Genomic DNA, 27,128 nt, shown 5'->3' with positions numbered 1-27,128 from the left:
ACAGAGAAAACACAGGATGATCTTGAGGCCGATGATTTGTTGGAGCCTGCCTCAAGGCCCTCATGCAAAGGTCCCGCAATTCCAGAGACAAAGGCAGAAGATTTCTCTGGACATTTGGCCCAGGAGGGTAGGGAGGAATGTTCTTGGCTGGCAACAGAGTGGGAAAAGCCAGATCAGCCCTTTAGTCTGAAGCCCCTCAGTCCCTTCCTCCAGTCCCTTAAGGCTGGGATGGAAATGACTTACCCAGAGACAGTTCTGAACCACCTGCCGCTCACTCAGTGCCACCTGGTCCCTTGCCATCATGAGCACGAATGCATAAGGAGCACTCAGCGCTGTTTCAGGCACTTAACATGTATTAACTTATTTAATCCTCAGGACAACCCAAAGATCTTATCAGCTGCATAGACCATCATCATCCCATATTACAGATGAGGAGACTGGGGCCCTGGAAGGAGGAAGGTATTGGTAGACCCAGAAATAGAAGCCAAGCAGTCCAGAAGCCTCCCAAGCTTGGATCAACTCCAATCTTCTGGACTCTAGGGTTTCAAAAGGATCCTCTCTCTTGGCTCTTGGGACCCGCAAATAGAGGGAAAGAGGATGTCTCATCAACTGAGGCCCTGAGAAGTGATGTGACTCACCCAAGGTCACACAGCTAGTAAGAGATCTGAGACACAGGGTAGATGTTCTGACACTTGGTCAGTTCGCACCCCCCAATCCCAACCTTGCCCTGGACTAGGCGCGGGGGGTGGGGTGGGGTGGGGAACTGGCTCAGGTTTCTACGCCAGCGGGTGGGCAGAGGGGCGGAGCGGATCGCGGCCTGCCGGCCTGGGCGCTGTCCACGGTGCTGATACGCCCGCCGCGCCCTTGCTCTCCAAGTGGCGGCGGGTTCCCCGGGTTTCCCTCCCAGCTTCAGTCAAAGGCGGCTCCGAGAGTTCGGCAGCCCGCCGGGGTCCTCAGGCCTGGCTCCCGGGGCTCCCGGGACTCCCAGGATTCCCCCTCCCCCGGCCGCGCTCAGCCTGCCTCCCCTCCCCCCGCCCCGCCCACGGCCCCTCCCCGCCAGTCCCAGGTCCCTCCCCTCCCCCCTTATCTCTCCCGCCCCCCGCCTTCCCCCCTACTGCTCGTTCGCCAGTTCCGGTCACGTTGCTGGGTGTTTACGCCTGGAGCCCGCCCCGGACCCCCCCGCCGCCCCGCGCACTCGGCGCCCGGGAGCCCCCCGGAGCCCGGGCCCGATCGCCCGGCAGCCTCGCAGTAGCTGATGGCGCCACAGCTCCGGCGGGCGCTGCGGAAACCCGGGCGCAGCTAGCGCGGGGAAGAAGAGCGCCTCCCCCGACACAGCCTGGCCCGGACTCGGGGCCCCGCTGGCCCGTCGCTCCCTCAGGTCCCGAAGGTGAGGAGGCCGGGGGGCGTAGGGGGTGGGCGCCCGGGTGGGGAACCGCACGACCCGGGCTCCTGCTCCCCCGGGAGGGCGGGCGCTGGGCTGCGCACCGCAGCGCGGGAGGCGGACAGGACCCGCGGGCTGCTGGCAGAAGTTGTCCTCCGCCGCCCAGACTCCGACCCTTCCTGGCCCTGGCGAAGAGTCCACAGCGGCCCGAGGTGGAGCCACAGCCACCTCCTGCCCTCTGCCACCGCACACATCTCTCTTTCCGCCTGCCTTTCCCTGTCCTCCCTGGGTACCTCTCTTCCCCGTCCTCCTTAGTCTCCACATCCCCCCACTGCCTTCGCTGGGAGTCATATGCGAGGTATAAGCAGGGCAGAACATTAAGACTGAGGGGGTGGGGGCTCCAGTTTCCCCAGGCATCCCACTCCCCGTGTCCCTGGATCTTCAGCTCCACCGAGGTTGGGGCTCCAGGGATCTTCAGTGGAGAGAGGAGCCATAGCCTAGAGGTTTGCGGGGAGGAAGGGCCCCGGACTGGGGAAGACCACAGGACCTCCACCCCGGAACTGTGGCTCCACAACTGGCCAAGTGACCCCCACCCTGCAGAGAGTCCCAGACATTTGTCAAGGGCTGACTTTTTGTTCCCAAGGCAAGTCCCCAGGAGAGCCAAGGACTTGGGGGGAGGGGGAGTAATTATTTTTTAATACGTGTACTGCCTTGGCTTGGTGAAGCCCTGCCCTCAGGAAGCTTATGGCTTAGAGCAGAAGCCAGGTTTGCACATGCACAGGAGCACACACACACACACACACAGTAAAGTGTGATACAAGGCAAAATACCTGGGAACATAAGGAAGGAGAGCCAGCCTGGTGTGGTGGGCCAGGGAAGGCTCCATGGGAAAGGTAGCACTTGAGCAGGGCCCTGAAGGATGGGTCAGGTTTCAGGAGGCAGCAACAGGGTGGGCGATAGTGAGGGGATGTCCATGGCTAGCAGTAAGAGGTAGAATCTGAAAGAAGAGTTCAGACTGCAAATGTGGACTGTGTTTAGATTGTGAAGGGTCTTAAATGCCAGAGTGAACCCCCAGTGGGGTGCTTCCAGTTACCAGGCACTGTAGTTGTATATTTTGAGCAAACTGCTTAACTTCTCTGAGCCTCAGCTTCCTCATCTATGGAGGGGATATACTAATAGAACCTTCAGTGCAGGGTTGCTGTAAAGATCAGTGAGTTATTACGGAGTTCGGGTTAGGACTTAGTCCTGTCACTGCTGAGGGCCTCGGTTCAATCCCTGTTCCGGGAACTAAGATTCTGCAAGCTGGCTGGTACAGCCAAAAGAAAAAAAAAAAAAAAGATAAATAAGTTAATAGTCATAAAATAAAATAAGAGCAGTGTCACCCATTTTTTGTTATTATATAGGTATTATTACCTATGCACTGATTTTTTTTTTTTTTCAACTTAGCCACATGGCTTGCATGGTTCCTTGACTGGAGAGCAAACCCAGGCCCTTTCCAGTGGAAACTCAGAGTCCTAAACGGTGGACACCAGGGAATTCCCCTGATGATTATTATAATAAATATTGTTGTCTGTGTATCCATGTCTGAGAAAGATTTCTTGAGTTCCTGCTCTCCTTCCTACTCCAAACCTAAGAGTTAGGTAGTGAAGAGGAATGATAGCCAAGAAAAATAAAGAACATACTAATTCATTTATTTATCCATATATTACCGTGGCTATCTTATCTAATATACCTGCCTGGACTATAAGAATGATAAACATAGTTTAACATTCTCCTCAGTTGGAAAGATCCCCTGGAGAAGGGAATGGCAACCCACTTCAGTATGCTTGCCTAGAGAATTCTATGGACAGAGGAGCCTGGCGGGCTACAATCCATGGGTTTGCAGAGAGTTGCACATGACTGAGCAACTAACACGAAACAAGAATGCATACTTAAAGAATCTGAACAAAATACAGGTATTTGAGTGTTCAGAACAAGTACAAGGATATGTGTTGACTCAATAAATATTTTCAGTCCCAAAGAGAAAAGAAACCCCAAGTATGAAATTGAAACTGGGTCAAGAGAAACAGTCAGGGGCTGCAGCGTGGCAGACAACACAAACTCCATGTAAGCAGAAAGCAAGAGGCTTCAATTCTGGTTCATCTCCCAGCCATGGTGTCTGCCTGAGAGAGAGATGGGGGCAGCAGAGACCAAGGGAAGCAGGTCTAAGGAAAGGAGGAAGTCAGCTGCTCAAGGAAGAATTGAGCTGTATAAGTGGTCTTCAAACTTTTGGTTAGTGGAGGCCCTTTCTCCAATGAATTTGTATGCACAAGCCCATCATATAGAGAGGAATAAATACAGCAAAGCTTCCAGTCCTGTCTTCTGCCCTCAAACCTCTTGGCAACATCTGAGATCCCTTTACAGAACTCAGGTTCTATGGAGCAAATTGAGAAACACTGTTTGAGATGATTCTTTGAGCCCTGAGTGCTATGATTCTGTGCTTTCTGTGGTTCTTTCAACTCAACAAGCTCTAAGAACTGGAGAGGAGCGAGAACTACAGTTTCTTCCTTGTCCAGTCTGTGGTAGGCAGATAGCTGAAGAAGGAAGGGATACCCATAAGCTCCGCAAAGGTAAGCAGGAAATGAACTCATTTTCAGAGATCAGGAGCCCTGGCCTTAGAAAGTTAGAATTGTGCCAAGGTCACAGAGTTCCTGGGCCTCAGACTTTGTTGATGGTTGGGGACCTGAGAGATTTCTCCCACCAACTTCACCAAGAGGGAAAAATATTTGTAACTTTCAAACAGAGAAGCATGTCAAAAATACTTGGAATCTGGTGGCTCAGATGGTAAAGAATCTGCCTGCAATGTAGGAGACCTTGGGTTCAATTCCTGGGTTGTGAAGATCTTCTGGAGAAGGGAATGGCAATCCACTCCAGATTCTTGCCTGGAGAATTCCATGGACAGAGGAGCCTGGCGGGCTACAGTCCATAGGGTTGCAAAGAGTCGGACACAACTGAGCAACTAACACTTTCACTTTTTTGGCAGCCCAGTGGTTAAGACTCCATGCTTCCAGTGCAGGGGATACGGGTTCAATCCCTGGTCAGGGAACTAAGATCCTGCATCCTACATGATGTGGCCAAAAAAACAGTTTTTCTTAATAGAGTACTTGGAGTTAACTCTATAAATTATGAATCTTGTATTACAGATTCGTTTTTATTCTTGATGACAATTCTTAAAAATGAACTTTTTTTTTTAATCAAACTAGAAAATTCAAAGAAAACTAGGTGCACTAGGAGAAGGTGGGCAGGAGAAGGTGGGCAGGAGAAGGTGGGCAGAAGAAACAATGCAGGCCCTGAGGTGGTCAGGATGGTGGGCAGACGCCAGGGACCCTTCTCACCAAGCACTTTAATCTGGGAGTTTGAGCATCTCAGGCTGGGTGTGGGGAGAAGATGGCACTGAGAACTCTAACCCGTCATCTGCCACCACTGGCCTGGACCAAGTCCTCAGGCAAGAGCATCTTCTGAAACCTGGAGCTTCCAGCACTGCGTATCTTTGCAAAAATCTGACATTTTCCTGGCTTGGGCCTTCTGAAGCGCCTGTGATTCCCCAGCAACACAGCAATCTGTGTCGTCCCTGGTTCCTCCTTCCTCACCCTATCCTCCGCCCTCCCCCAAACAAACTAAACAATCACGTCTAAGAAAGAATATTTGCCAAGATCATTTGTGACCCAAATATCTGCCCTGAGAAGAACAGCCTACCTGGTTGGAAGCAAACACTCAAGTCCTTCTGGGAAGGTGCAGAAACAGCTGGCTGGTTCAGTCTCTCACCGTGGCCAGGGTCTGCTCTCCAGGGCTGTGTGGAGAGGGCTTTACCCTCCAGAAATATTTGCATTTCAGCATCAGGGAACAGACATTTTTCTCTCTTCATCCTAAGCATAGGTCCCCACACCTTCATCTTCCAGGTGCATGACAGTAGAGAGACAGATGCAAGAAAAGCAGGAACCCCCCCCCCAAAACACACACACACACACACACGCACACATACGTGCACTCCTAGAGGCATGCACGCAGGTTCAGGTATATGTACAGACACAGAGGCACACACATCACAGCATAGATATACAATAGCACAAACATAGTTCACCTGTTTCTCACCAGATATGCACCAGATTACTGACTGTCTGTTTGACATCTATTTGTCCTTGTTTGAGGTCTCCTGAGCATGTCAAATCTAACATGTCTCGGGCTGGAACCTACCTTTTCTGTAAATCTGCTTCTCTATCAGTCTGTCCCAGCCCCACAAATTCACTCACTCATGGATTCTATGTATACTTACTGCTACTGCTACTACTGCTAAGTCACTTCAGTTGTGTCCGACTCTGTGCGACCCCATAGATGGCAGACCACCAGGCTCCCCCCTCCCTGGGATTCTCCAGGCAAGAACACTGGAGTGGGTTGCCATTTCCTTCTCCAATGCATGAAAGTGAAAAGTGAAAGTGAAGTTGCTCAGTCGTGTCCGACCCTCAGCGAGCCCATGGACTGCAGCCTTCCAGGCTCCTCCGTCCATGGGATTTTCCAGGCAAGAGTACTGGAGTGGGGTGCCATTGCCTTCTCCGTAGCTCCTATTTGCCAGAGTCTATGCCAGGTATTAGGGAACAGGAAGAAACAAAACAGTCCTTCATCTTATATTGCCAACAATCTGGCCGGGGAAACAGATAATAAGCAAAAATGTGATATATTCATGTGATGGTAAGTTCATGAGAAAAAAAAATAGGGAATGGAGAATGACAGCGGATTCTGTTTGCTTGTTTGTTTGGGCCGAAACACACAGCTTGTGGGATCTTAGTTCCCCCATCAGGGCTCAAACTTGGACCCTAGCAGTGCAAGTGTGGAGTCCTAACCACTGGACCGCCAGGGAATTCCCAATGGTTCTATTATATATATAAACACTATATCATTTTATTTTCCTTTTTTTTTTTTTTTTTGACTGTGCCACTCCCTATGGGAGATCCTAGTTCCCTAATCAACAATCGAACCCACACCCACTGCAGTGGAAGCTGAGTCTTAACCACTGAACCACAAAGGAAAGTGAAGTCCCTCAGTCGTGTCCGACTCTTTGCAACCCCGTGGACTGTAGCCCACCAGGCTCCTCCGTCCATGGGATTCTCCAGGCAAGAATACTGGAGTGGGTTGCCATTTCCTTCTCCAGGGGATCTCCCCAACCCAGGGATCAAACCTAGGTCTCCCGCATTGCAGGCAGACGCTTTAACCTCTGAGCTACCAGGGAAGCCCAAGGCTTCCCTGACCGGAAACGAACCCGGGCCACGGCGGTGAGAGCGCCGAATCCTAAACACTAGACCACCAGGGAGCAACAGTTCTGTCTTAAATCAGGTAATCAGAGATGTGGTTCAGCAGTAAAGAATCCACCAGCCAATGCAGGAGACCAGAGTTCAATCCCTGGGTCGGGAAGATCTTCTGGAGAAGGAAATAGCAACCCATTCCAGTATTCTTGCCTGGGAAATCCCATGGACAGAGGAGCCTGGCAGACTACAGCCCATGGGGTCACAGAGTCCAACATAACTGAAGAATGAAACAACAACAACAAATTGGAAGAGGGCCCTGAACTAGAGTCCTGAATGCAGGGAAGGAATGTGCCCTGCGGATATCCTGGAGAGGCACCTTTCTGGAAGAGGGGACAGCACTGACAAAGTCCCTAAGGCTAGAGTGTGGTGGGCAAGTTGGATAAAAAGGAAGGAAGCTAAAAGTTACTGGGGTAGAGCCAGCAACTGAACAGTGCGAGATGAGGGCAAACAGAGCCAGAGGTGACTGGGTTTCAGAGAAACTTTGGGTTTGGTTTTAAGTGAGATGGGAGGGTTTTGGTTGAGGGCAGAGAGATGTCATCAGATTCGCTGAAGGAGGCCATTGCAGGGGTATACCAGAGGGATGGTGGGATTCTCTGGTAGCTCAGCTGGTAAAGAATCCGCCTGCAATGCAGGAGACCCCGGTTCAATTCCTGAGTCAGAAAGATTCCCTGGAGAAGGGATAGGCTACGCACTCCAGTATTCTTGGGCTTCCCTCGTGCCTCAGCTGGTAGAGAATCTGCCTGCAGCGCAGGAGACCTGGGTTTGATCCCTGGGTTGGGAAGATCCCCTGGAGGAGGGAAGAGCTACCCACTCCAGTATTCTGGCCTGGACAATTACATAGACTGTATAGTCCATGGGGTCACAAAGAGTCGGACACGACTGAGCAGCTTTCACCAGAGGGATGGCAGGGATGGAGACAGTGAGACTTGACTGGATTTAGGATTTTTTTAAATATGTGTATAGGTATTTATTTGTATGTATGGAGTGTGTGTGTGTGTGTTAGTCATTCAGTCATGTCCAACTCTGGGTGGCCCCATGGACTGTAGCCCACCAGACTCCTCTGTCCGTGGCATTCTCTAGGCAAGAGTACTGGAGTGGGTTGTCAATTCCCTTCTCCAGGGGATCTTCCTGACTCAGGGATCAAACCTGGGTTTCCTGCATTGCAGGTGATTCTTTACCATCTGAGCCTCCAGGGAAGCCCATATGTGTGTATGTATGGAAAAGACTTTGATGCTGGGAAAGACTGAAGGCAAAAGGAGAAGAGGGCAGCAAAGGATGAGATGGTTAGATAGCACCACCCACTCAATGGACATGAATCTGAGCAAACTTCAGGAAATAGTGAAGGACAGGGGAGCCTGACGTGCTGCAGTCCATGGGGTCACAAAGAGTCGGATACAACTTAGGGACTGAACAACAGTGCCCAGTCGCTTCAATCATGTCCAACTCTTTGTGACCCCATGGACTGTAGCCTGCCAGGCTGCTCTGTTCATGGGATTCTCTAGGCAAGAATACTAGAGTGGGTTGCCATGCCCTTCTCCAGGGAATCTTCTCAACCCAGGGATTGAACCCGCATCTCTTGTGTCTCTTGCATTGCAGGCAGATTATTTACCCACTGAGCCACCTGGGAAGCCTCAAACAACAACAAATGTATTTATTTATTGATTTGACTGCCCCAGGTCTTAGTTTCAGCTTGCAAACTTTTGGTTGGGGCATATGGGATCTAGTTCCCTGACCAGGGATCGAACCTGGACCCCCTGCATTGGGAGCATGGAGGCTTAGCCACTGGACCACAAGGGAAGTCCTTAGGATTTTTTTTTTTTTTTAAGGTAGAGATAACAGGATTTGCAAACAAGTTGGCTGTAAAATATAAGAAAGGAATCAAAGATGACTCCTAGGTTTTTGGCCTGACCAACTGAGTTCCCTCTATCAAGATGGCAATCACCTGGTCAGAGCAGACTTGGAGGGGGAATCCTAAGAGTTCAGTATTGAGACTTGAGGAATGGTCTTGAGAGTATTGAGAGTTAAGTCTGAGGGACCTATTAGACACCTAAGTGGTGGTGTTAAGAAGTTAATGGTGGTGTTAATTTGGGGGTCAGCATATAAATATTGGGTTGGCCATAATATTTCATTCTTTTTTTTCACTCAGTTCATTTGGATTCTTAGTAAGATGCTATGGAAAAACCTGAACAACCTTTTTGGCCAATCCAATAGCATTTACAGCCATGGGATTGAATGAGGTCATGGAGGGAGTGATTATAGAAGAGGTCCAGTGGGAAAGATGAAGAAATAGGAAGGATCCAGTAAATGTGCCTTCATACTTAAGTTTCCCAGACTGGAAAGCTGGGAGACATCCTAGACGACATCCCTTTCCCCATGAGCATGATCTAATCCAGCCTATTCCCTCTTCCTGCCAGTTCTACCCCCAGAATACACCTGGACCTTCTCTCCACCTCTGCCTCCATCATCAGGTCCAGGCCTGCATCATCTCTCACCTTGGCAACTGCTCCATTTCCCAGTCTGTTCGTTCTGCCCCCTCTAATCTGCCCTCCAATGATCTTTTAAAAACACAAATCATATCATGTTCATTTCTTGCTTAAAGTCCTTTAATAGATTCCCAATTCATTTAGCATTAATCCACAACTCTTAACATAGTTTACAAGTCCTTGGGAGATCTTTCACTTGCGAAACCTCACTTCCTGCGACTCTCCCCTAATACTTTACACTTCAAATTTCACCACCAGTGGCCATGTCGCCATTGCTCAAGACCACATAAAACACTTAAACACAAAGCTTGGGGACTTCTCCAGTGTGGTCCAGTGGCTAAGACTCCTTATCCCCAATGCAGGGGGACTGGGTTCAATCCCTGGTCAAGGAACTAGATCCCACATGTTGCAACTGAGTTTTCATGCCTCAACTAAAGATCCCGCATGCCACGACTGACCAAGCACAGCCAAATAAATAAATCAACTTAAAAAAAAAAAGCTTGGCATATAATAGGCACTCAATAAATGTAAGCTATCATGATTATTCTACCTCTGGGCTTTACAGATGCTGTTCCCTGTTTGAGATGCTCTTTCCTTTACCCTTCTAACTCCTCCTCCTCCTTCAAGTCTGTATTAGTGTTTATTGCTGCATCAATTTATTATCTCACAGTTTCCAGTGATGGGAAGCCTGGCACATTCTACTTGTGTTCCATTCAGGGTCTCCCAAGCCTGAAATCAAGGTGGGCCTGCATCCTTCTCTGAAGACTCATCTAACAAAAGATCTGCTTCCAAGATCCTATTGGTTGTTGGCAGAATTTGCTTCTTTGTAGCTGTAGGACTGGAGTCTCCATTTTCTTGCTAACTGTCAATCAGGGACCGTCCTCAGCAACTAGAAGCCTCGCTCAGGTCCTGCTGTGGCTTCCTCCACAGGCTCTCTCACAGCTGGGCAGTGTTTCCCTTCTAGTGTGCATGCCTGCTCAGTCACTCACTTGTGTCCGACTCTTTGTGACCCCATGGACTCCGCTGTCCATGGAATTTTTCAGGCAAGCATACTGGAGTGGGTTGCCACTTCCTAATCCAGATCTTCCCCACCCAGGGATTGCACCTGTGTCTCTTGCATCTCCTGCATTGGCAGTAGGATTCTTTACCTCTGAGCCACCTGGGAAGCCTTTCCTGCTTCTAGGCCAGCAGCCAAATATCCTTCAGGCTTCAGATCTCTTCCTACAGCAAGAGCCCTTTGAACCTGCCTCACCCAGAATAATCTGATTTTTTTTTAACTCAAAGTCAACTGATTGGAGATCTCTGTAAAATTACATCTGTAAAATCCTTCACCTTTGCCATATAACCTAATCACGAGAGTGAAACCCGTCATAGTCCCAATCCCACCCACACCCAAGGAATGGGGATAAGATAGGAGATTGTGTCTTCCAGGGGCTGGGAATCTTGGGGACCATCTTGGAATCCTTCTTGCCACAAAGTCTCAGCCTAAAATCATTTCTACAAGGAGACCTTCCCTGACTCCTAATTTAAACTAGGTCCCACTTTATATTCTTACACATTACTCTGCAGATTTCTTTCATGGCTCTTATAGGTTGTCATTTTTAACTTATTTGTATTGTTTGTTTACTATTTATTTATTGGGCTGCATTGGGTCTTAGTTGTAGCAGGCAGGAACTTCAGTGCATCATACGGGATCTTTCACTGCAGTGCACAGACTCTGTGGGCTTGGTTGGTCCTTGGCATGTGGATCTTAAGTTCCCCGACCAGGGATCAAAGCTGCATCGTTGCCATTGCAAGGCAGATTCTTAACCACTGGACCACCAGGGAAGTCCTTATTGTTTGTTGAATGCACCTATTTATTTGTTTGATTCTCTCCTCTTCACCCTGTGAGCTCCATGAGAATAGAAAGCAGGAATATTGCTTTGTTCATCACTGTGTCCCTGTACCCAGCACAGTGGTTGGTAATGTTAGATCACTGAATGAACGCAGGATGAGCAAATGGCAAATGTGGGCAGGGATTAACCTCCTCACACATTAGACAGAGAGGAAAAGGGATGAAGCGTTGATTGAGCCGGGTCCTCTGCTACATGCTCTATAATTTCTTTTTTCATTTAACCCTCACAATCATCCCAGGACTGTTACTATGAGTAGCCTCATCTTATAGAAAGGGAAAGCAAGGTTCAGAGAGGTTAACTTTCTTGCCCAAAGATACACAGCAGGGAACCGAAAGATCTAGGATTCAAACCCAGGACTGTTTTTGGTGTAAATACTGGGAAACTGCTTTGGATTCAAAAGACTTGGCTGGAGAACTGAATCTGCTGTCCCTCACTGGCCGTGCGAACTGGCACAAGTCGCTTCCCTTCTGAGCCTGCATCTTTGTGAAACGGAGGTGGTGGTGCCCACTGAAGAGCGGTTGGCAGAAGTAAATTCATGTGCATGATGCTCCCTAAACATAGCAGAGCGGACAGTAAATGTAACCAGTGATTCCCACAAACCAAAGAACGCCCCCACCCAGCTTTCATGAAAGCTCACTTGGTTGGATTGGGAAAGCCTTGGAGGTACAAGGACAGGGGGCCCCAAGAGAGGAACCTGTGAATGTGAGGTTCCCATTTTTCAGTCCTCCTGGCTGTGCTTCTACCAAGGACAAGCTGGATTTGCAGAGGCTTACCAGCAATTCTGTATGAAGGAACCATTGCTGAACAGAACAATCCATCAGCTGGTTTTCTTCTCCCCTGGCCAGGCATTCCTAGGGCAGGTGGAGGAAAGGCCGCCACAAGCTTTGGGAGTCCCTGGCAGAGGAGGCATGAGCTCTGAGACCTGGACGTCAGAGGTCTGAGCTTCCGCTGCCCTCTGCCTCCTGTTTTTGCCCTCTGCCTATGCTTTCCCAAGACGCTGATCATCCCAGAAGAGACTCATGGGGAAATGGGGCAGGGTCAGAAGAGGGAGCGCTGGAGAGCCAGGCCATCATTAGGATTCGGGGATGTAAGTCTTCCTTTCCCATCAGAGTGTCAGAGCTTCCACCATGGATCTACGCCTTGGGTCTCCTATCACCCTCCCCCACTCCCCTTGGGAAAAGGGCTTCTACTACCTGCCTTCAGCCCGCAGAATTAGTGCTAGTGAAACATTCATCAGACCTTCTTCCTCTGTGACCTAGAAGAGCCCAGAGCCCTGGGTTGAGGTTAAGTCAAAGAAATGGAATTGAATTGGAGGAGGGTTGTGCTGTAACCATCAAGTGCGTACTCAGTCACTCAGTCGTGTCCAACTCTTGGCAACCCCATGGACTGTAGTCCACCAGGCTCCTCTGTCCATGGGATTTTCCAGGCAAGATACTAGACTGGGTTGCCGTTTCCTCCTCCAGGGGATTGTCCTGACCCGGGGATTGAACCCGCATCTCCTTCATTAGTAGATAGGTTCTTTACCACTGAGTCACCTGGTAAGCCCTCTAACCATCAGTCCTGCCAACTGATGGTTGCCCTTGAACAACCATCAAGGGCAGAGCTGGAGAGGGTTCAGGAATCACCCTCTCTACAATCCCCTAATTTTACCCAAGAGAAAACCAAGAGCCTAGAGAAGGGGAGGGCTTGCCCGAAGTCACACAGCTGGTTAAGAAGCAGACTAGAACCCAATCTCTGTCTCTCTTTACTGACTTTGCTGCTCCGTTCCTTTTCCTTGCTGAGATATAGAAGAGGCTAAAGTTTCATGGGGGCAAGGAACTAAAGTCGTTCCCTCTGAGCCTCTGGTTCTTCATCTGTTGAATGGGAATAATGATACTTCCTGCCAACACACCCACTTGCTTCAGATGTTTCAGTGGGTAAATACAGGGGACATGACTTCAGGGCCAGAATCCTCTATCTGGTACAGCAGGACCCCAGACTGAAGATCACTGAAAGGATCTGAAGGTGGACAGGGTGGATGGGCCCGGAAAATGTGGGTTCACCTTGTTATCCTCCCCAGGTGGGGCCCAGGCCTGGGTTGCCATGGATACCGTGTCCCTGGAGCATCAGATCCAGAGCGTGCAACGCCACATCAGCTTCCTGAAAAAAGAGCAGATGGCCCTGCTGCGAGACCTGCACCTGGAGATCCTGAGGCTGCAGAAACGCTGCTCGGGTGAGGCCTGGAGGGATGCTGGGGGGCGACTGTCAGCAGCAGCACTGTCTCTGATGGGGTGTCCGCCCTCAGCCTCCCTAAGCCAGGCAGGTGTTCATCACCCCTTTCTCTTGGTGAAGAAACTGAGTCTTGGGGAAGTGAGACACATGGAATGTTCAAGCACCTCCCAGCCCTAAAAAGCCCTCAGTCTTGGACTTCCCTGGTGGTTCAGTGGTTAAGACTTCATGCTTCCATCACAAGGGCCACGGGTTCGATCCCTAGTCGGGGAACTAAGATCCCATGTGTTGTGTGTCATGATCAATAAATAAATTTATTAAAAGAGATACACAAAAAATAAAGAGAGCTGACAGTTCATAGGCAGGTCCATGCTCAGCTTGAGGCATAAGTGATGAGGCCAAGTATTCCACACTGTCCCAAGGAGTAAGCACTTCCTCTCCCTGAGGGCTGAGTAAGATTTAGACATGCTGAGATATTATGGGGCAATGAGAATGGAGAAAACTTTGCAAAGGAACAGCATAGCAACATCCAGAAGGTAGTAAGTCAAAAGTTCATGAAAAGTTCTATTTGACTGGATTACCCTCTACTTAAAGCTGATGGGAAATATGGCTGGAGCCAGAACATGGAAGACCTTGACCAATATCAGGATGGCTAAGAAGTTTGGCCTGTCCTCCTGGGTAGTAGGGAGCCACTGAAGGTTCTTGAGCAACCTCACGCTACATTAAGAAACTCAATCCAGCAGTTGTATGGCAGATGAATTGGTGGGAGAGGGAGGCAGGGGTACTAGTGACAGGTCCAGGGGAGAGATAAAGGGGGATGGAAAGGGGAGGACCAGTGGGACACAGAGGGACCTGGCAATCAGTCAGATTTGTAAGCAGGACAGAGGGAGGCAACAGGGATGATGTAAGCCTCATGCCTGACCTCTACTCTTGGACCTCAAGTCTCAGCTGCGTGGCCGTCTCAGAGGCTTGGCTCTGGCCCAAATGCTCACCCTTCATCTTCAAATGCAGGCCTTAGAGCCAGTGATTCAGTGTCTCAGCTGGAACAGCACAATCTCAACATTGTACAAATATGTAAACTGAGGCCCAGAGACAGAGAGTGAGCATCACAATGTATCAGAGTCAGGATTAGAACCTAGGGCTCCACATGCCCAGTCATGAAGCGTCTGTGGCTTTTTTTTTTCTGGACACACCACGCAGCTTATGGGATCTTAGTTCTCTGGCCAGGAATCGAACCCTCGCCCCCTGCAGTGGAAAAACCGAGTTAACCACTGGACCACCAGGGAAGTCCCCTCTGCTGCTTTCCACTCATCCTCTCCCCAGCATACTCAGATTTCCACTTCCCTTCCCTCCCTTACTCATGGGAGTCTCCCCCTTCCCCAGAAAGAAACTGAGGCTCAAAGGGTTTTAGTGACCCGGCTGGCTTCTCACTCTATGGCACAAGAAGCCACCAGTCCTGACTTTCAGCTACCACAGTCCCCTCTAGCTCCATATATGGGTTCAGTTCCCACCTGCCAAGACCAGACTTCTTGTCATCTCCCCCAAAGCCTGATAGGCAGCAGAGGCCAGCCCTTGGGGGCATGGATGCCCTACAGTGTCTCACTCCTGCCTGATGCCACTTTTTTACTGTAGTAATGACATTAAAGAGATATTGACATGAGTGAACCCTAAGACCCTGTAGCTATTTCTCTAATTTCTTTTTGCTTCATAATAATTCTGAAGACCTGGGTCCTTCCACTCAGGATGCAGGCCAGGATCCCAAGAAAATAGGTTGCTGTTGTTCAGTCACCAAGTCATATCCAACTCTTCACAACCCCATGGACAGCAACATGCCAGGCTTCCCTGTCCCTCACTATCTCCCAGAGTTTGCCCAAGTTCATGTCCATTGCATCAGTGATGCCATTCAACCATCTCATCCTCTGTAAGAAAGTGTAACAGGCAGGAACAGAGCACTCTCAGCCCCCACCCTCCTTCTCAGACAAGTATGGGCCTGCAGCCTCTTGCTTATTGATTAAGGAGATAAAAATAACTCTGGGCTGGCCTGGAGCAGCCACTCATGGGGCTGAAATGACTGAATAAGGCCCTTCCTCCAAGGGATGGAGGAGAGAGGGGGAGAGGAGAGAGGACAAAGGAGATGTTTTTAAAAAGAGATTAAAGAGGGATCCAGAGAGTACAAAAGGATAAGAGTGAGAAGGGGCTGGTATAGGAACCAGGAGGGCAGGGCTTAGGGAAGAACCTGCCCAAGAAGGGGTGATAATTCTAAATTAAAGGGGCTTGAGAGGTAGGTGGGTGTGTTCTGGTTGGGAAGGTAGCTTGGATGATAATAAGAGCTGACTCAGCTAGACTGAGCCCTGTATTTCTTTTCTCTTAGTAAAGAATCTGCCCGCAACGCCAGAGACCCAGATTCGATCCCTGGGTCAGGAAGATCCCCTGGAGGAGGAAATGGCAACCCACTCCAGTATTCTTGCCTGGAGAATCCCATGGACAAAGGAGCCTGGCGGGCTACAGTCCATGGGGTCACAAAGAGTCAGACACCACTGAGCGACGAACACTTTCATAGGTGAGAAGACTGAGGCACAGAGAGGTGTTGTCACTGGCCCGAGGTCCCACAGTGTGTCTGACCTCACAGTGTGTGTGCCTGCTAAGTCGCTTCAGTGGTGTCCGACTCTTTGTGACCTCATGGACTATAGCCCACCAGGCTCCTCTGTCCATGGGATTCTCCAGGCAAGAATACTGGAGTGGGTTGCCATGTCCTCCTCCAGGGATCTTCCAGACCTAGGGATCGAACCTGCGTCTCTTGCATCACCTACATTAGCAGGCGAGTTCTTTACCACTAGCGCCGCCTGGAAAGCCGGTGCCCTCATGCATACTCATCTAAATCACCGGGACTCTGGTTGGAAAGGGAGCAGGGAGATTCGATGGATGAGGGAGTGGAGCCCAGCTACGATTCTGTCTCCCCTCCCCCAACTCTGGTGGTTAAAGGCTAAGGAGAAACAAGCCCACAGGCAGTTAGTGACAGAGCCAGAGTCCCTCGGGCTACTCTCCAAACCTAGTCCAGGGCCCCCCTGGGTTTACATCCCAGGGCCTTGGAGGAGGGGCCAGGTTGGCCCCAGGAAGCCCTGGGGGAGGTTCAGGCTCTGGTCACAGCAAAAGGCCCAGGCACTCCAGGCTCTCTGTCTCCTGGAAACAGTTGGCCTCCCCAGGGAAGGCACCTCTGGTAATGCCCCTGGTATCTAGAAGAGCCTGGTGAGGGCAGCGAGGAGGGGCAGGCGGAGGGCCCACAAGGTGAGTCTCTCTCTGTTGGTACTGCCAGACAGTGGACCCGGGGATCCGCTACTTCCCCCCACCCCCGCCTTCACATCTTCTCCCTTTGGGCACAGACTGCGTCCCTGCAGGTACACGCAGGTGCGCCCGAGAGGTGCCCTCCGTCACAGGCAGCTGCCCCTCCTGGGCTCCCTCCTGCTCCTCTCCCAGCCCTTGAGCCCTGATGGAGTTGGGATGCAGTGGGGTGGGGAGTGGGCTGGAAAAACAATCAGACTCAGCTGGCTGAGGGGCGGGGCATGCTGGGCTCAAAGGGATGGGAACTGGGGACAGGCGGAGGAGGAGACTGCTCCTGCACTAGTGCCCTTGAGGGGCCCCTTGGCTGCTCCCCACCCCCCTCCCCCGCCCCACCCGTATGCCCTCAGCACCAGGCTGAGAGCCACTCAGGCTTTGCTTCACTAGGTGGCTCTGTCCTTGAAGCTTCTCTCCCTCCTCCATGGAACGTGGCAAAACCGGGGCTTAGAAAGGGCAGGGCTTGGGTTTAGAAAAGAACCTGGGCACAGCAGTACTGGCTGTGAAACCAGTGAAACACACATGTGCTTTTGGTAAATAGCCACCACCCTGAATCCCCTTTTAGTGTCCCCAGGCAGCCCACCCAGGACTAACTCCAGCCTTCCCAGACTAACCAAACCACCAAAATAGTGGGAGGTAAGAAATGTCTGTTTGTTTTGTTTGAATTGGTGGGTCTGACTCTTTGCAACCCCGTGGACTGTAGCCCACCAGGCTCCTCTGTCCATGGGATTTCCCATGCAAGAATACTGGAGTAGGTTGCTATTTCCTTCTCCAGGGAATCATCCTGACCCAGGGATCGAACTAAAGTCTTCCTGCATTGCAGGAAGATTCTTTACCAACCGTGCCAAGTCGGACCCTACCCGGACCCACCAATAGACACTGAAAGGTCTGTGCCCTGGACAGCAGGGGTCCTCCAGACTGGCTCTGATTGTTTGGCATGTTAAATATTTGTACACCACCTCTGGAAAGGGGCAAATACTTCCCCCACCACCAGCCCCAAAAGCAAGCCTCCGTCCCACAAGGGTTGAACTAATCTGCAAATTCAAGACATAGAACTTATATTGGAAAGATCTCTGGACTTAGAATCAGGCAGATCAGGTTCCGGTTGTGCCTCTGACACCTCTCTTTCATCTCTTTCCCTCTGGGCTGCATTAAAATAGGTATAGGGGGTGGTTTAGATGATTTCTGAGCATCCTTATTGCCAGTTTTACTGGGTTGTGAGTCTTAATCTCACACACATACTCTTTCTCTGTTTCTAACATACACACAACTGCCTTTTCTTATCTCCGCCCCCAGAACTGACCCATGACCTGGAGATGAGAGAGGCCCAATCGCACCAGCAAGGTAAGAGAACAATTGGTCACCATTTCCCCACCACTTAGGACCCAAGCCTTCTTCGTGCCCAGTCGAGACTTGGGGATAGCCTCACATGCCCACTCAGCCAGGTGACCTTGTGCAGTGAGCAACCGGCAGCACTGCACACGCCTGGCATCCCTGTCTCCATCCAAACTGGGAAAATGAAAGCAGGAAGGAGATGGTTTCCAGGAAGTCCATGTGCCTGACTTCATTCCTTTGTGACCCACCTCCCCAATCTTCCCATCCTTGTGCAAGTGATTCTCATGGTCAGTGTTCACACTCGCCAAGATGCTAAATGTCAAGATTCGACATGATGGCAATAGGAGGTCTTTGACTTCAAGGAACTTAGTCCAGAGGAGGAGAAAAGAGACAAGTGCACATTAGCAAATTCTTCATTTTACAGAAACAGGACTTCTTGTGAGTGTAGCAGTTCCACTAAGGTGTTTGTTTATAGATTATCCCTTCATCCATAAAATGGGGAGCAGTGTGGGGAGATAGCATTCAGTGAGTGTAGAGTTTCAGTTTTGCAAGAAGAAAAAATTCTAGAGATCTGTTGCACAACAATATGAGTATATTAATAGTACTTTAGAGCTAAAAATGGAAAAAGAAATGGCAACCCACCCCAGTATTCTTGCCTGAAAAATCCCATGGACAGAGTAGCCTGACGGGCTACAGTCCATGGGGTCTGAAAGAATTCGGACATGACTGACCGACCAAGCAGACACATCCTTAACCATTTTTAACACACAGTTAAAAATGGTTAAGATGGTAAACTTAGCTATTTAGTTTTTTGCCACAATTAATTTTTTCAAATGGGAGGGGTTGCATTGTTCAGATCTTAATCCCCAGGTTATATGATCTCTGAAAACTAGGTCTGGGTGTTCCCCATTGCCTTCCAGTATAAGCACATTACCTGACATGGAGAGGGACTCGGTAAATGCTTGATTTAAAATGAACCACAAAAGTAGTATTTCTTTGGCCAGAAGGGTTTTAAGAATGGACTTTTTGCCATATGGATGTGCTCCTTATAGATCAACAGCTACATGACCAAGAGTTAGGCACAGGAAAGGCTAGAAGGTTAAAGTAGAATGTTAGAAGCCCTACAAATTACCTGCATGTTCATGCATAAAGATCTAAATACTTATGAACTTGAACTAATTCTTCCGATTATAAGTGGCAGTTGTGGGCAACCTCTTGGTGCCTAGCGCTTGGAGTAAGGGGAGGCACGTCTCCAGATATCAGGAAAGAACAGTTGTGTGACAGCAGTAGCTTTGGGGGCTCTCAGGTGGGTCACGGTAAAGAATCTGCCTGCCAGTTCAGGAGATGCAAGAGACACAGGTTTGATCCTTGTGTTGGGAAGATCCCCTGGAGAAGGAAATGACAACCCACTCCATTATTCTTGCCTGGAAAATCCCATGGACAGAGAAGCCTGGCAACTACGGTCCATGGGGTTGCAAGGAGTTGGACACGACTGAGCACGCATGCACAGTAGTAGCTTTTACTCTACCTACTGTTCTTCCTCTGAAATGGCTTTTGGGATCATCTGGACCCCTGTGCCTCGGGCTGTTGCTTTTTTTTTTTTTTTTTTTTTAATAAATATTACTTATTTATTTGGCAGCACCGGTGTTAGTTGCATGCAAGACTTTTTTATTTTTTTTTTAAGTTGCAGCATGCAGGATCTAGTTCTGTGAACAGGGATTGAACCCAGGCCCCCTATATTAGGAGCGAAAGAGTCTTACCCACTGGACCACCAGGGAAGAGTCCTCAGTGTCCTGGTTTTTATTCTCTCTCTCACTGGGCCTAAGAACTATTTTTCTTTGTTCTCAGTTTCTATGAAAATCACTTGGGGATTTTCCTATCCCCTTTCGAGTCACCTTTTACCTTCCCTTGGTCACCTTTCGGCTACTGATATCCCCATACCCACTCAAGTGCACCAGTCCTCGGATACGGTCCTGGCTGAGATGGAGCTTATGATTCAGGAGGCAGGAGTCCTCAACCCTGGGGGTGTATTAGAATCACCAGGGAAGATTTAAGAAGCACCAGTGTGCTGGTCCAACCCGGGGAGAGTCTGATTCAGTCCAAATTTGTTAGGGCCCAGGAAACTGTTTTTTAAAACTCTCTAGGGAATTCCCAGGTGGTACAGTGGTTAGGACTCTGTGCTCTCCCTACCAAGAGCCCAGGTTGGATCCCTGGTCAGGGAACTAAAATCTCACAAGCTACAGCTTCAAAGATCAAAATAAATAAAGCTTTCTGGATGTTTCCAGTGTACATCCAGGTTTGAAACCGAGTGCCATGGGTAAAGACAACAAACATGTAAACGCGTAATAAATGCTGTTTATGAAGGAAGCACAGCACACTGATTCCCCTTTCCGCTCACACTCCCAGCTCTTTCAGCCCCTTGTTCCTATGTGTCTCTCCTTCCCCAGGGCTTTTACACAAGCCCTTCCTTCCGTAGGAAGCACCCTTCTCTTCTCTGTTCACTACTTAATTCCCATTCATCTGTCAGATCCTAGCCTCGTCATTTCTCTGCTTAGAAGCCTTCTCCGATTAGGTCACAGTCTCCTGCGACAGTCGTGGTGTTGGCAGGTGTCACACACGCACCTACACATTCTTTTGTGATTATGTACCGTACATCCCCCACTGTGCTTACTGAGAGCTTCGTGAGGAATTATTCACCACCCTATCCGCAATCCCCAACACGACGCACAGAGTCAGGGCTCAACAAATTGTCGTGGAGTGAATAATTGGTCTGGGAAGGGGTTGCTCTTAAGGGCTGCGCGGAAGAGTTAGAGGCTCGGCCAAGCAGGAGGCAAGAGCTAGGAGGAGGAAAAAGGCAGGCGAAGGACTGAGCCCGAGCGCTGCGGGACCTGCAAACGGGGAGGTGCGGGGCTTCGCTCCGACGACTGGTGAGCGGCGCAGGTCCGGCCAGGCGAGGACTCTCACTCTCCCCTCCCTCTCCCCTGCCCAGAGCTGGCGTCCCGGGAGCTGGAGAGCAAGTGCCGCGCGCTGGAGTCGCAGCTGGCGGAGCGAGCAGCGGCCAACGCGGAGCTGCGGAGGGAGGTGGCGCAACGCGAGGCGCTGGTGTCGGCGCTGCGCTGCAGCCTGCGCACCGAGGAGCGCCGCTTCCTGGAGGAGCTGCGTCGCCGCAGCCACCGAGCCACCGTGCTGAGCACGGAGTTGCAGAAGCACACCGAGGCGGCCGCCTACCTCTCCTGCCAGCTGCATGCGGCGCGCCAGAAACTGCAGACTCCGCGCCCGGGGCCCGGCGCCGCCGCCGCCGCCACCGAGCCCCGGATCCGCCGGCGCGCACAGCGGGCCCGCCGCCCGCCCGCCGCCGAGGCCGCCGCGAAGGGCCCTGGCCGGGACTGGGCCGCCTGGGAGCGTGCGGCCGGCGTCCCGGACGACCTCGATGCCATGCCCGACCCCGCGCTCTTCCTCTACGCCCGGAGGCCCCAGCGGCCCGGCGGCCGCAGCCCGCGCCAGCCGCCTCCCCAGGAACCCCCGGACCAAGCCGGCTCGCCAGCCGCGCCCCGCCCGCCCAGTGCGCCCGCGGACCCGGAGTAGGCGCGGGGCGGGCGGGTGGGGAGCCGGGAGAGGCTGGCCCGGGTTTCGACTCAGCTCGGGCCGGGGCGGATAGGGTAGGGGCGGGTCCCTGGGGCCGAGAGAGCCAGTCCCTCCCCCAGGGAGCGGGCGGAGGCGGCCCCTGCTCCCCCGCGCGTTCCAGCCGCCCCCGCCTTTTGTATTTCCCGAGGCTTTGAGCTGTCGCTGCAGCTTTGAGCTCTCCTCTCCCGCCGGGGAGCTCCTCCGCCGGGCCCAGCGAAGGCACTTTTTTTTCCTTGAAGAGGACTCAGTACCGATCCTTATCTGGTCCCCCACCCTGCCACTGGGAGGGGACGGGGCTGGAGTCACGCCCTGACCCAGGAAAGTGACAATCGTTTGGCCGTAGCGGGGAGGCCGGGCTGGCCTACGGAAAGGAACCAGAGTGGCCCTTAGGATCCTTAGGCCTTCCAGCTCCCCGCTGCGGCCTCCCCCAGACCTGCACGGCCGCCCTTCCCTCCCAGCCTGCCTCAGAGGGGCGGTTCGGGCTGGGGGCTAGAGGCTGGACCTTCTCCCCCACATCCCTACCCCCAACTGCTGATAGATCCCTACAGGTGAGCACGGAACACTTTAGAAGACGCCTCCCCCACAGCCTCTGGTGGGGGGAGTGTGGACTTACGGAAGTTTGAACTTCTGGAAATTAGCACCCATAGACCCTTAGAGAAGATTACATAATGGGTTTGGTGGCAGATAACTGTCTCCAATTCTCAGTTCTTCCCGGGTATGTAGACTCCAAGGACACGCCAGAGTCGGGCTGATGGAAGGTTAAAAACTGTTTTCAGGAGGTAGCTGGGAACCTGAAGGCTGCCCTGGGAGTTTCCCTAGTCCTGTTTATTGGTGCTAATTTTGCCCAGCTTCCTAATTAGCTGGTTGCACCCAGAGGCAGGAAGAGGGGCCCTGCTTCTTGGAAGTGGCAGCTGTTGATATAAGTTTGAGTGTGCTGGGGGCGGTGGGCTGGGGGATGGTGGGAACGCAGGTTAGGCCCCGGCCTCGCCCTCGCCAGGACTGCCCGCATCCTATCAGACCTGACAGCGGCGGGGTGTTCAGTGCCCTTTGTCTAGGTTGGGGAGTGGCAGACGAGAAGACTACTGCCCCACCTCCTAACGCGTTTCTCCCCAGCTCCCCCTCACGACCGAAGGCGGGAAGTGCAGCTCCAGTCCGGTTCGTTGCTCGCACCCGAGTCCAGCCTGGAAAGAAATCCCTAGAACCCTGTCGTCTCGTGCAATCCCTCTTTTGTTGGTCGTGCATCAAGTCCGAAGTGCCTGTGAGGTCTTCCAGGGGCCACCAAGGGAGGATATGGGGCAGCAAGAGGCCTTGACCTCACCCACGATGCCCCATCCCAGCAGGTCCTGACCCTCTGCCTGGGGCTGAGACTTCTGCTTGTTGCCCAGAGGTCTGGGAGGTCTCCAGCGGGTGATGAACCCTTTTCCCATCACGGCCCCATGAAGAAAAGGGGGAAAGATTCCCAATTACACCCCCTTTCACTGTATACATTAGAGGGAGCAGGACACCGGTGAGCATACAAACGTGCAGCCCCCTCCTAGCTCAGGACTGCTGAGACCACTGAGCAATAAGCAGGCCTGGTCTGTGTCTGCCACTGGGGCGCCCTGGGGACGAACAGTGCTGTCCAGTCTAAAGGGCCGCGGGAGTGGCCTAGGGTCCTTGCTCTGCCTGCTCCCACCTCTCCACTCCCCAGTCTCTGTGGTTGGACCTCTGCCCTCTATCTCCCCTCAGGTGTGGGTGACTCACGACCCCTTGACCCTTGGCCCACTGCCTTCCTTTTCAGAACATGTCCGAGGAGGCTTCTCTCTCTGCTCGGGGCTGTGCTCACTTGAAGGGGCCTAGGACCCTGGGAAGGAGGAGGGAAAGGGGGTCTTTCTGGAGGCGCCCACCCAAACCCTCATCTTCCACAACCATACTTTCGGGGTGAACTGGGTGACTTTGTGATGTCACTTCTCCTACAAAGATGATGAAGTACTCTATCCACCCACCCACCCGCTAAAAGCCATAGCTCCACCCAGCTGGCCTCCCCCAGCTCTATAGCAATAGGCCTCTTCCTCCTTCCTTCCTCTGTACCCGAGGAGCCCGGCTGGGGGCCACCACAACACCCCTGCCCCACCATCCTCCCTGGTGGCCTGCCTGCCTCTCCCCAAGTGATGCATCAGCACCTCCCCTGCTGTGGCTCTTCCAACAATCAGAGGTGACTCTTGTTCCTGAGCTACTTGGAGATTCCTGCCCCCCGCCCCCCATGAAAGGTCCGGAGTGCTGGGGTGGCTGACTCACTGACTCAGCTGAGGTGTGGGGGTGCCTGGGAAAGGAAATAACGCAACCATCCCTCCCCCCTCCACTCAGCAAGCTGGGGGAAGGTCCAAAGCAAATACAGGGTTCCAATTTTAACAGAAATGCCCCCTCCCCATCCCTCGCCTGGAAATAATAGATGAGAAGCTTTCCTCCTCCAGAACCCTCGGGGCGCCAAATAAAATGAATAAGACTGGGAGTCGGTGGTCTGCCCTTGGCCTCGGTGGCGGGGAACTCCCCAGCCTGGCCCTCAGCTTCTGGCCCTCCCACTCTCCCAGCCTGAGGGACCCACCCTGCCAAAGGAGAGACCCCCCTCCTCGAGCCCCTGACAAGTTTGGATGACTAGAAAGGACATTGCCTTCCCTCTCCCTGTCCCCCCTCCCACCTCTCCCCTCTTTGCTGCACGAATTCCACTGGGGGAGGGGTGTGTTGACACGGACACTCAGGGGCCCTAGCTGCAGCCAGGAGCTGCAGGTGGGGACCCCTCCCCATTCTGGAAGCCAGCCTGGGACCTGTGGGCAATACAGCCTGAGGCTTTGTGCCACTGTCCCCGCTCACAATGGCCTGCAGTTTGGGGCACCAGTCGGGCTGAAATGGGGTGGCCCTTCCCCAAAACAAGCAGCAGACTAGAGGTCCCCCTGATGGAGCAGAAGGAGGCCAAGAGGGTGTGGAGCAGCACCTCCTCTTTGTGTGGAGCCAGGATTCTCTAAGCAGTCTCACTGAGCGGCCGGCCTTGAGTAGGGGACCTGCAAGGCTTCAGAAACACCCGGCAGGAGCCCCGCAGGCACGGCAGAGGGATCCTGCTCCAAGTTCTCTGTTGGCTGCGCTTTTTAATCCAATGCTTTTCAGAGTGTATTCACTCACCTACAGAAATAGAGCCCTGTGCTTTAGGGGTGACTATCATATGCCTTATTCTTAATAAAATACCTGAAAAACACAGAAGTCAAACTTTTTTCTATGGGCACTCCACCCCACCCCCCACCACCTTATTGGACAGGTCTGTGGAAAGGACGTGGAGGAGACAGAATGGTTTGGGAGTTAGCCAGTGGGGTAGGGGGGGTGGTGGTGAGACTGGGAGCTGAGACTCCCAAGTCCCTTCTATGGATAACCCTCACATAAGGCACGAGGCTCTCAGCTGAGATGTCCTGAAGCTCAGGCTAACCCGGTCTCTCTCCATCCCACCCCAACCCAAGGGAAGAAGCAAGACCTTAGATCAGAGGCTCCTGGCTAGGGTTGGCAGGGATAGATCAGAAGGGTATTATGCCTGGAATTGCCCATTGTTCTGGCCCAGAAGCAATCCTGGGCTTCTGGACACCTTCGGCAATGCTGGTTCTCCTTCCCTGACACCCATCTCCATCTGATGCAGCTGCGAGAAGCCCGGCGTCCCAGAGAAGAGCCCTGATCTTATCCTCCGCTCCTGAGAGCTGTCCTGGGACTGCCGTTGGGAGCTCAGCACACTCAGCACCTCAGGCCTGCACATCTTCAGTGTGGGTCTGTGTTGTTAATGGCTCCTGGAGCAAAAGTACCAGCTCTGCGGTCTGAGGAAGCAGAGGACATATGGGTTTTGCCTGCAACCTTTCTTCTGATAACAGTACCATGTTAGTCCATGGGCTTCCTAGGTGGTTCTAGTGGTGGAGAACTTGCCTGCCAGTGCAGGAGAGACAGAGAGAGGGTTGGATCTCTGGGTTGGGAAGTTCCCCTGGAGAAGAAAATGGCAACCCACTCCAGTATTCTTGCCTGAAGAATCCCTAGGACAGAGGAACCTGGAGGGGCTATACAGTAGGAACCTTGTTGTTGGACAATTCCTGATAATTAAGTTGCCTGGACCCAGCTGTGCCTGCAGCCCATATACTAGTGGCCTTTTCAACTATACAGACCAATAAGCTCCTCTCCCACTTTCATTTTTAAATGATCAGCATTAATTTGTGGGTTTTTATACTTTTTATTTTAACCTAATTTTAGGCATAGAGAAAAGTTGCAATAATGATACAGATTTCCTGTATGTCTTTCACCCAGCTTCTCCTAATGTTAACATCTTATTTTATCAGAGTGCAATTATCCAAACCAAGAAATTAACATTGGTACATGGCATTATGTGAACCATGAAATTCCAGATGTTCAAGCTGCTTTTAGAAAAGGCAGAGGAACCAGAGATCAAATTGCCAACATCCGCTGGATCATTGAAAAAGCAAGAGAGTTCCAGAAAAACATCTATTTCTGCTTTATTGACTATGCCAAAGCCTTTGACTGTGTGGATCACAAGAAACTGAAAAATTCTGAAAGAGATGGGAATACCAGACCACCTGACCTGCCTTTGGAGAAACCTATATGCAGGTCAGGAAGCAACAGTTAGAACTGGACATGGAACAACAGACTAGTTTCAAATAGGGAAAGGAGTATGTCAAGGCTGTGTATTATTACCCTGCTTATTTAACTTACATGCAGAGTACATCACGAGAAACGCTGGGCTGGAAGAAGCACAGCTGGAATCAAGATTGCTGGGAGAAGTATCAATAACTTTAGATATGCAGATGACACCACCCTTATGGCAGAAAGCAAAGAGGAATTAAAGAGCCTCTTGATGAAAGTGAAAGAAGAGAGTGAAAAAGTTGGCTTAAAGCTCAACAATCAGAAAACTAAGATCATGGCATCTGGTCCCATTGCTTCATGGCAAATAGATGGGGAAACAGTGGAAACAGTGACTGACTTTATTCTGGGGGGCTCCAAAATCACTGCAGATGGTGACTGCAAGCCATGAAATTAAAAGACACTTACTCCTTGGAAGAAAAGTTAAGACCAACCTAGACAGCATATTCAAAAGCAGAGACATTACTTTGCCAACAAAGGTGCGTCAAATCAAGGCTATGGTTTTTCCAGTGGTCATGTATGGATGTGAGAGTTGGACTATAAAGAAAGCTGAGCGCCGAAGAATTGATGCTTTTGAATTGTGATGTTGGAGAAGACTCTTGAGAGTCCCTTGGAAATCCAACCAGTCCATCCTAAAGGAGATTAGTCCTGAGTGTTCATTGGAAGGACTGATGTTGAAGCTGAAACTCCAATACTTTGGCCACCTGATGCAATGACCTGACTCATTTGAAAAGACCCTGATGATGGTAAAGATTGAGGGTAGGAGGAGAAGGGGATGACAGAGGATGAGATGGTTGTATGGCATCACCCACTCAATGGCCATGAGTTTGGGTAAGCTCCAGGAGTTGGTGATGGACAGGGAGGCCTGGTA

General features: G+C 51.4%; 1 protein-coding gene across 1 annotated transcript; it reads left to right on the top strand.

The window, feature by feature from the left end:
• Window positions 1-1,128: 1,128 nt before the first annotated feature.
• Window positions 1,129-24,832, top strand: CCDC92B (coiled-coil domain containing 92B). The gene is made up of 4 exons (XM_070772827.1): window positions 1,129-1,387; window positions 13,158-13,310; window positions 17,936-17,983; window positions 20,964-24,832. The coding sequence occupies exons 2-4, from the start codon at window positions 13,181-13,183 to the stop codon at window positions 21,557-21,559; spliced, it is 774 nt and encodes a 257-aa protein (XP_070628928.1). The 5' UTR covers window positions 1,129-1,387; window positions 13,158-13,180; the 3' UTR covers window positions 21,560-24,832.
• The last annotated feature ends 2,296 nt before the right edge of the window (window positions 24,833-27,128 follow it).

This window comes from Bos indicus, chromosome 19 (assembly GCF_029378745.1).
Source record: "Bos indicus isolate NIAB-ARS_2022 breed Sahiwal x Tharparkar chromosome 19, NIAB-ARS_B.indTharparkar_mat_pri_1.0, whole genome shotgun sequence".
NCBI classification, from domain to species: Eukaryota; Metazoa; Chordata; class Mammalia; order Artiodactyla; family Bovidae; genus Bos; species Bos indicus.
The sequence above is the reverse complement of the archived record's forward strand: the minus strand, read 5'-3'. Positions and strand labels throughout refer to the sequence as shown.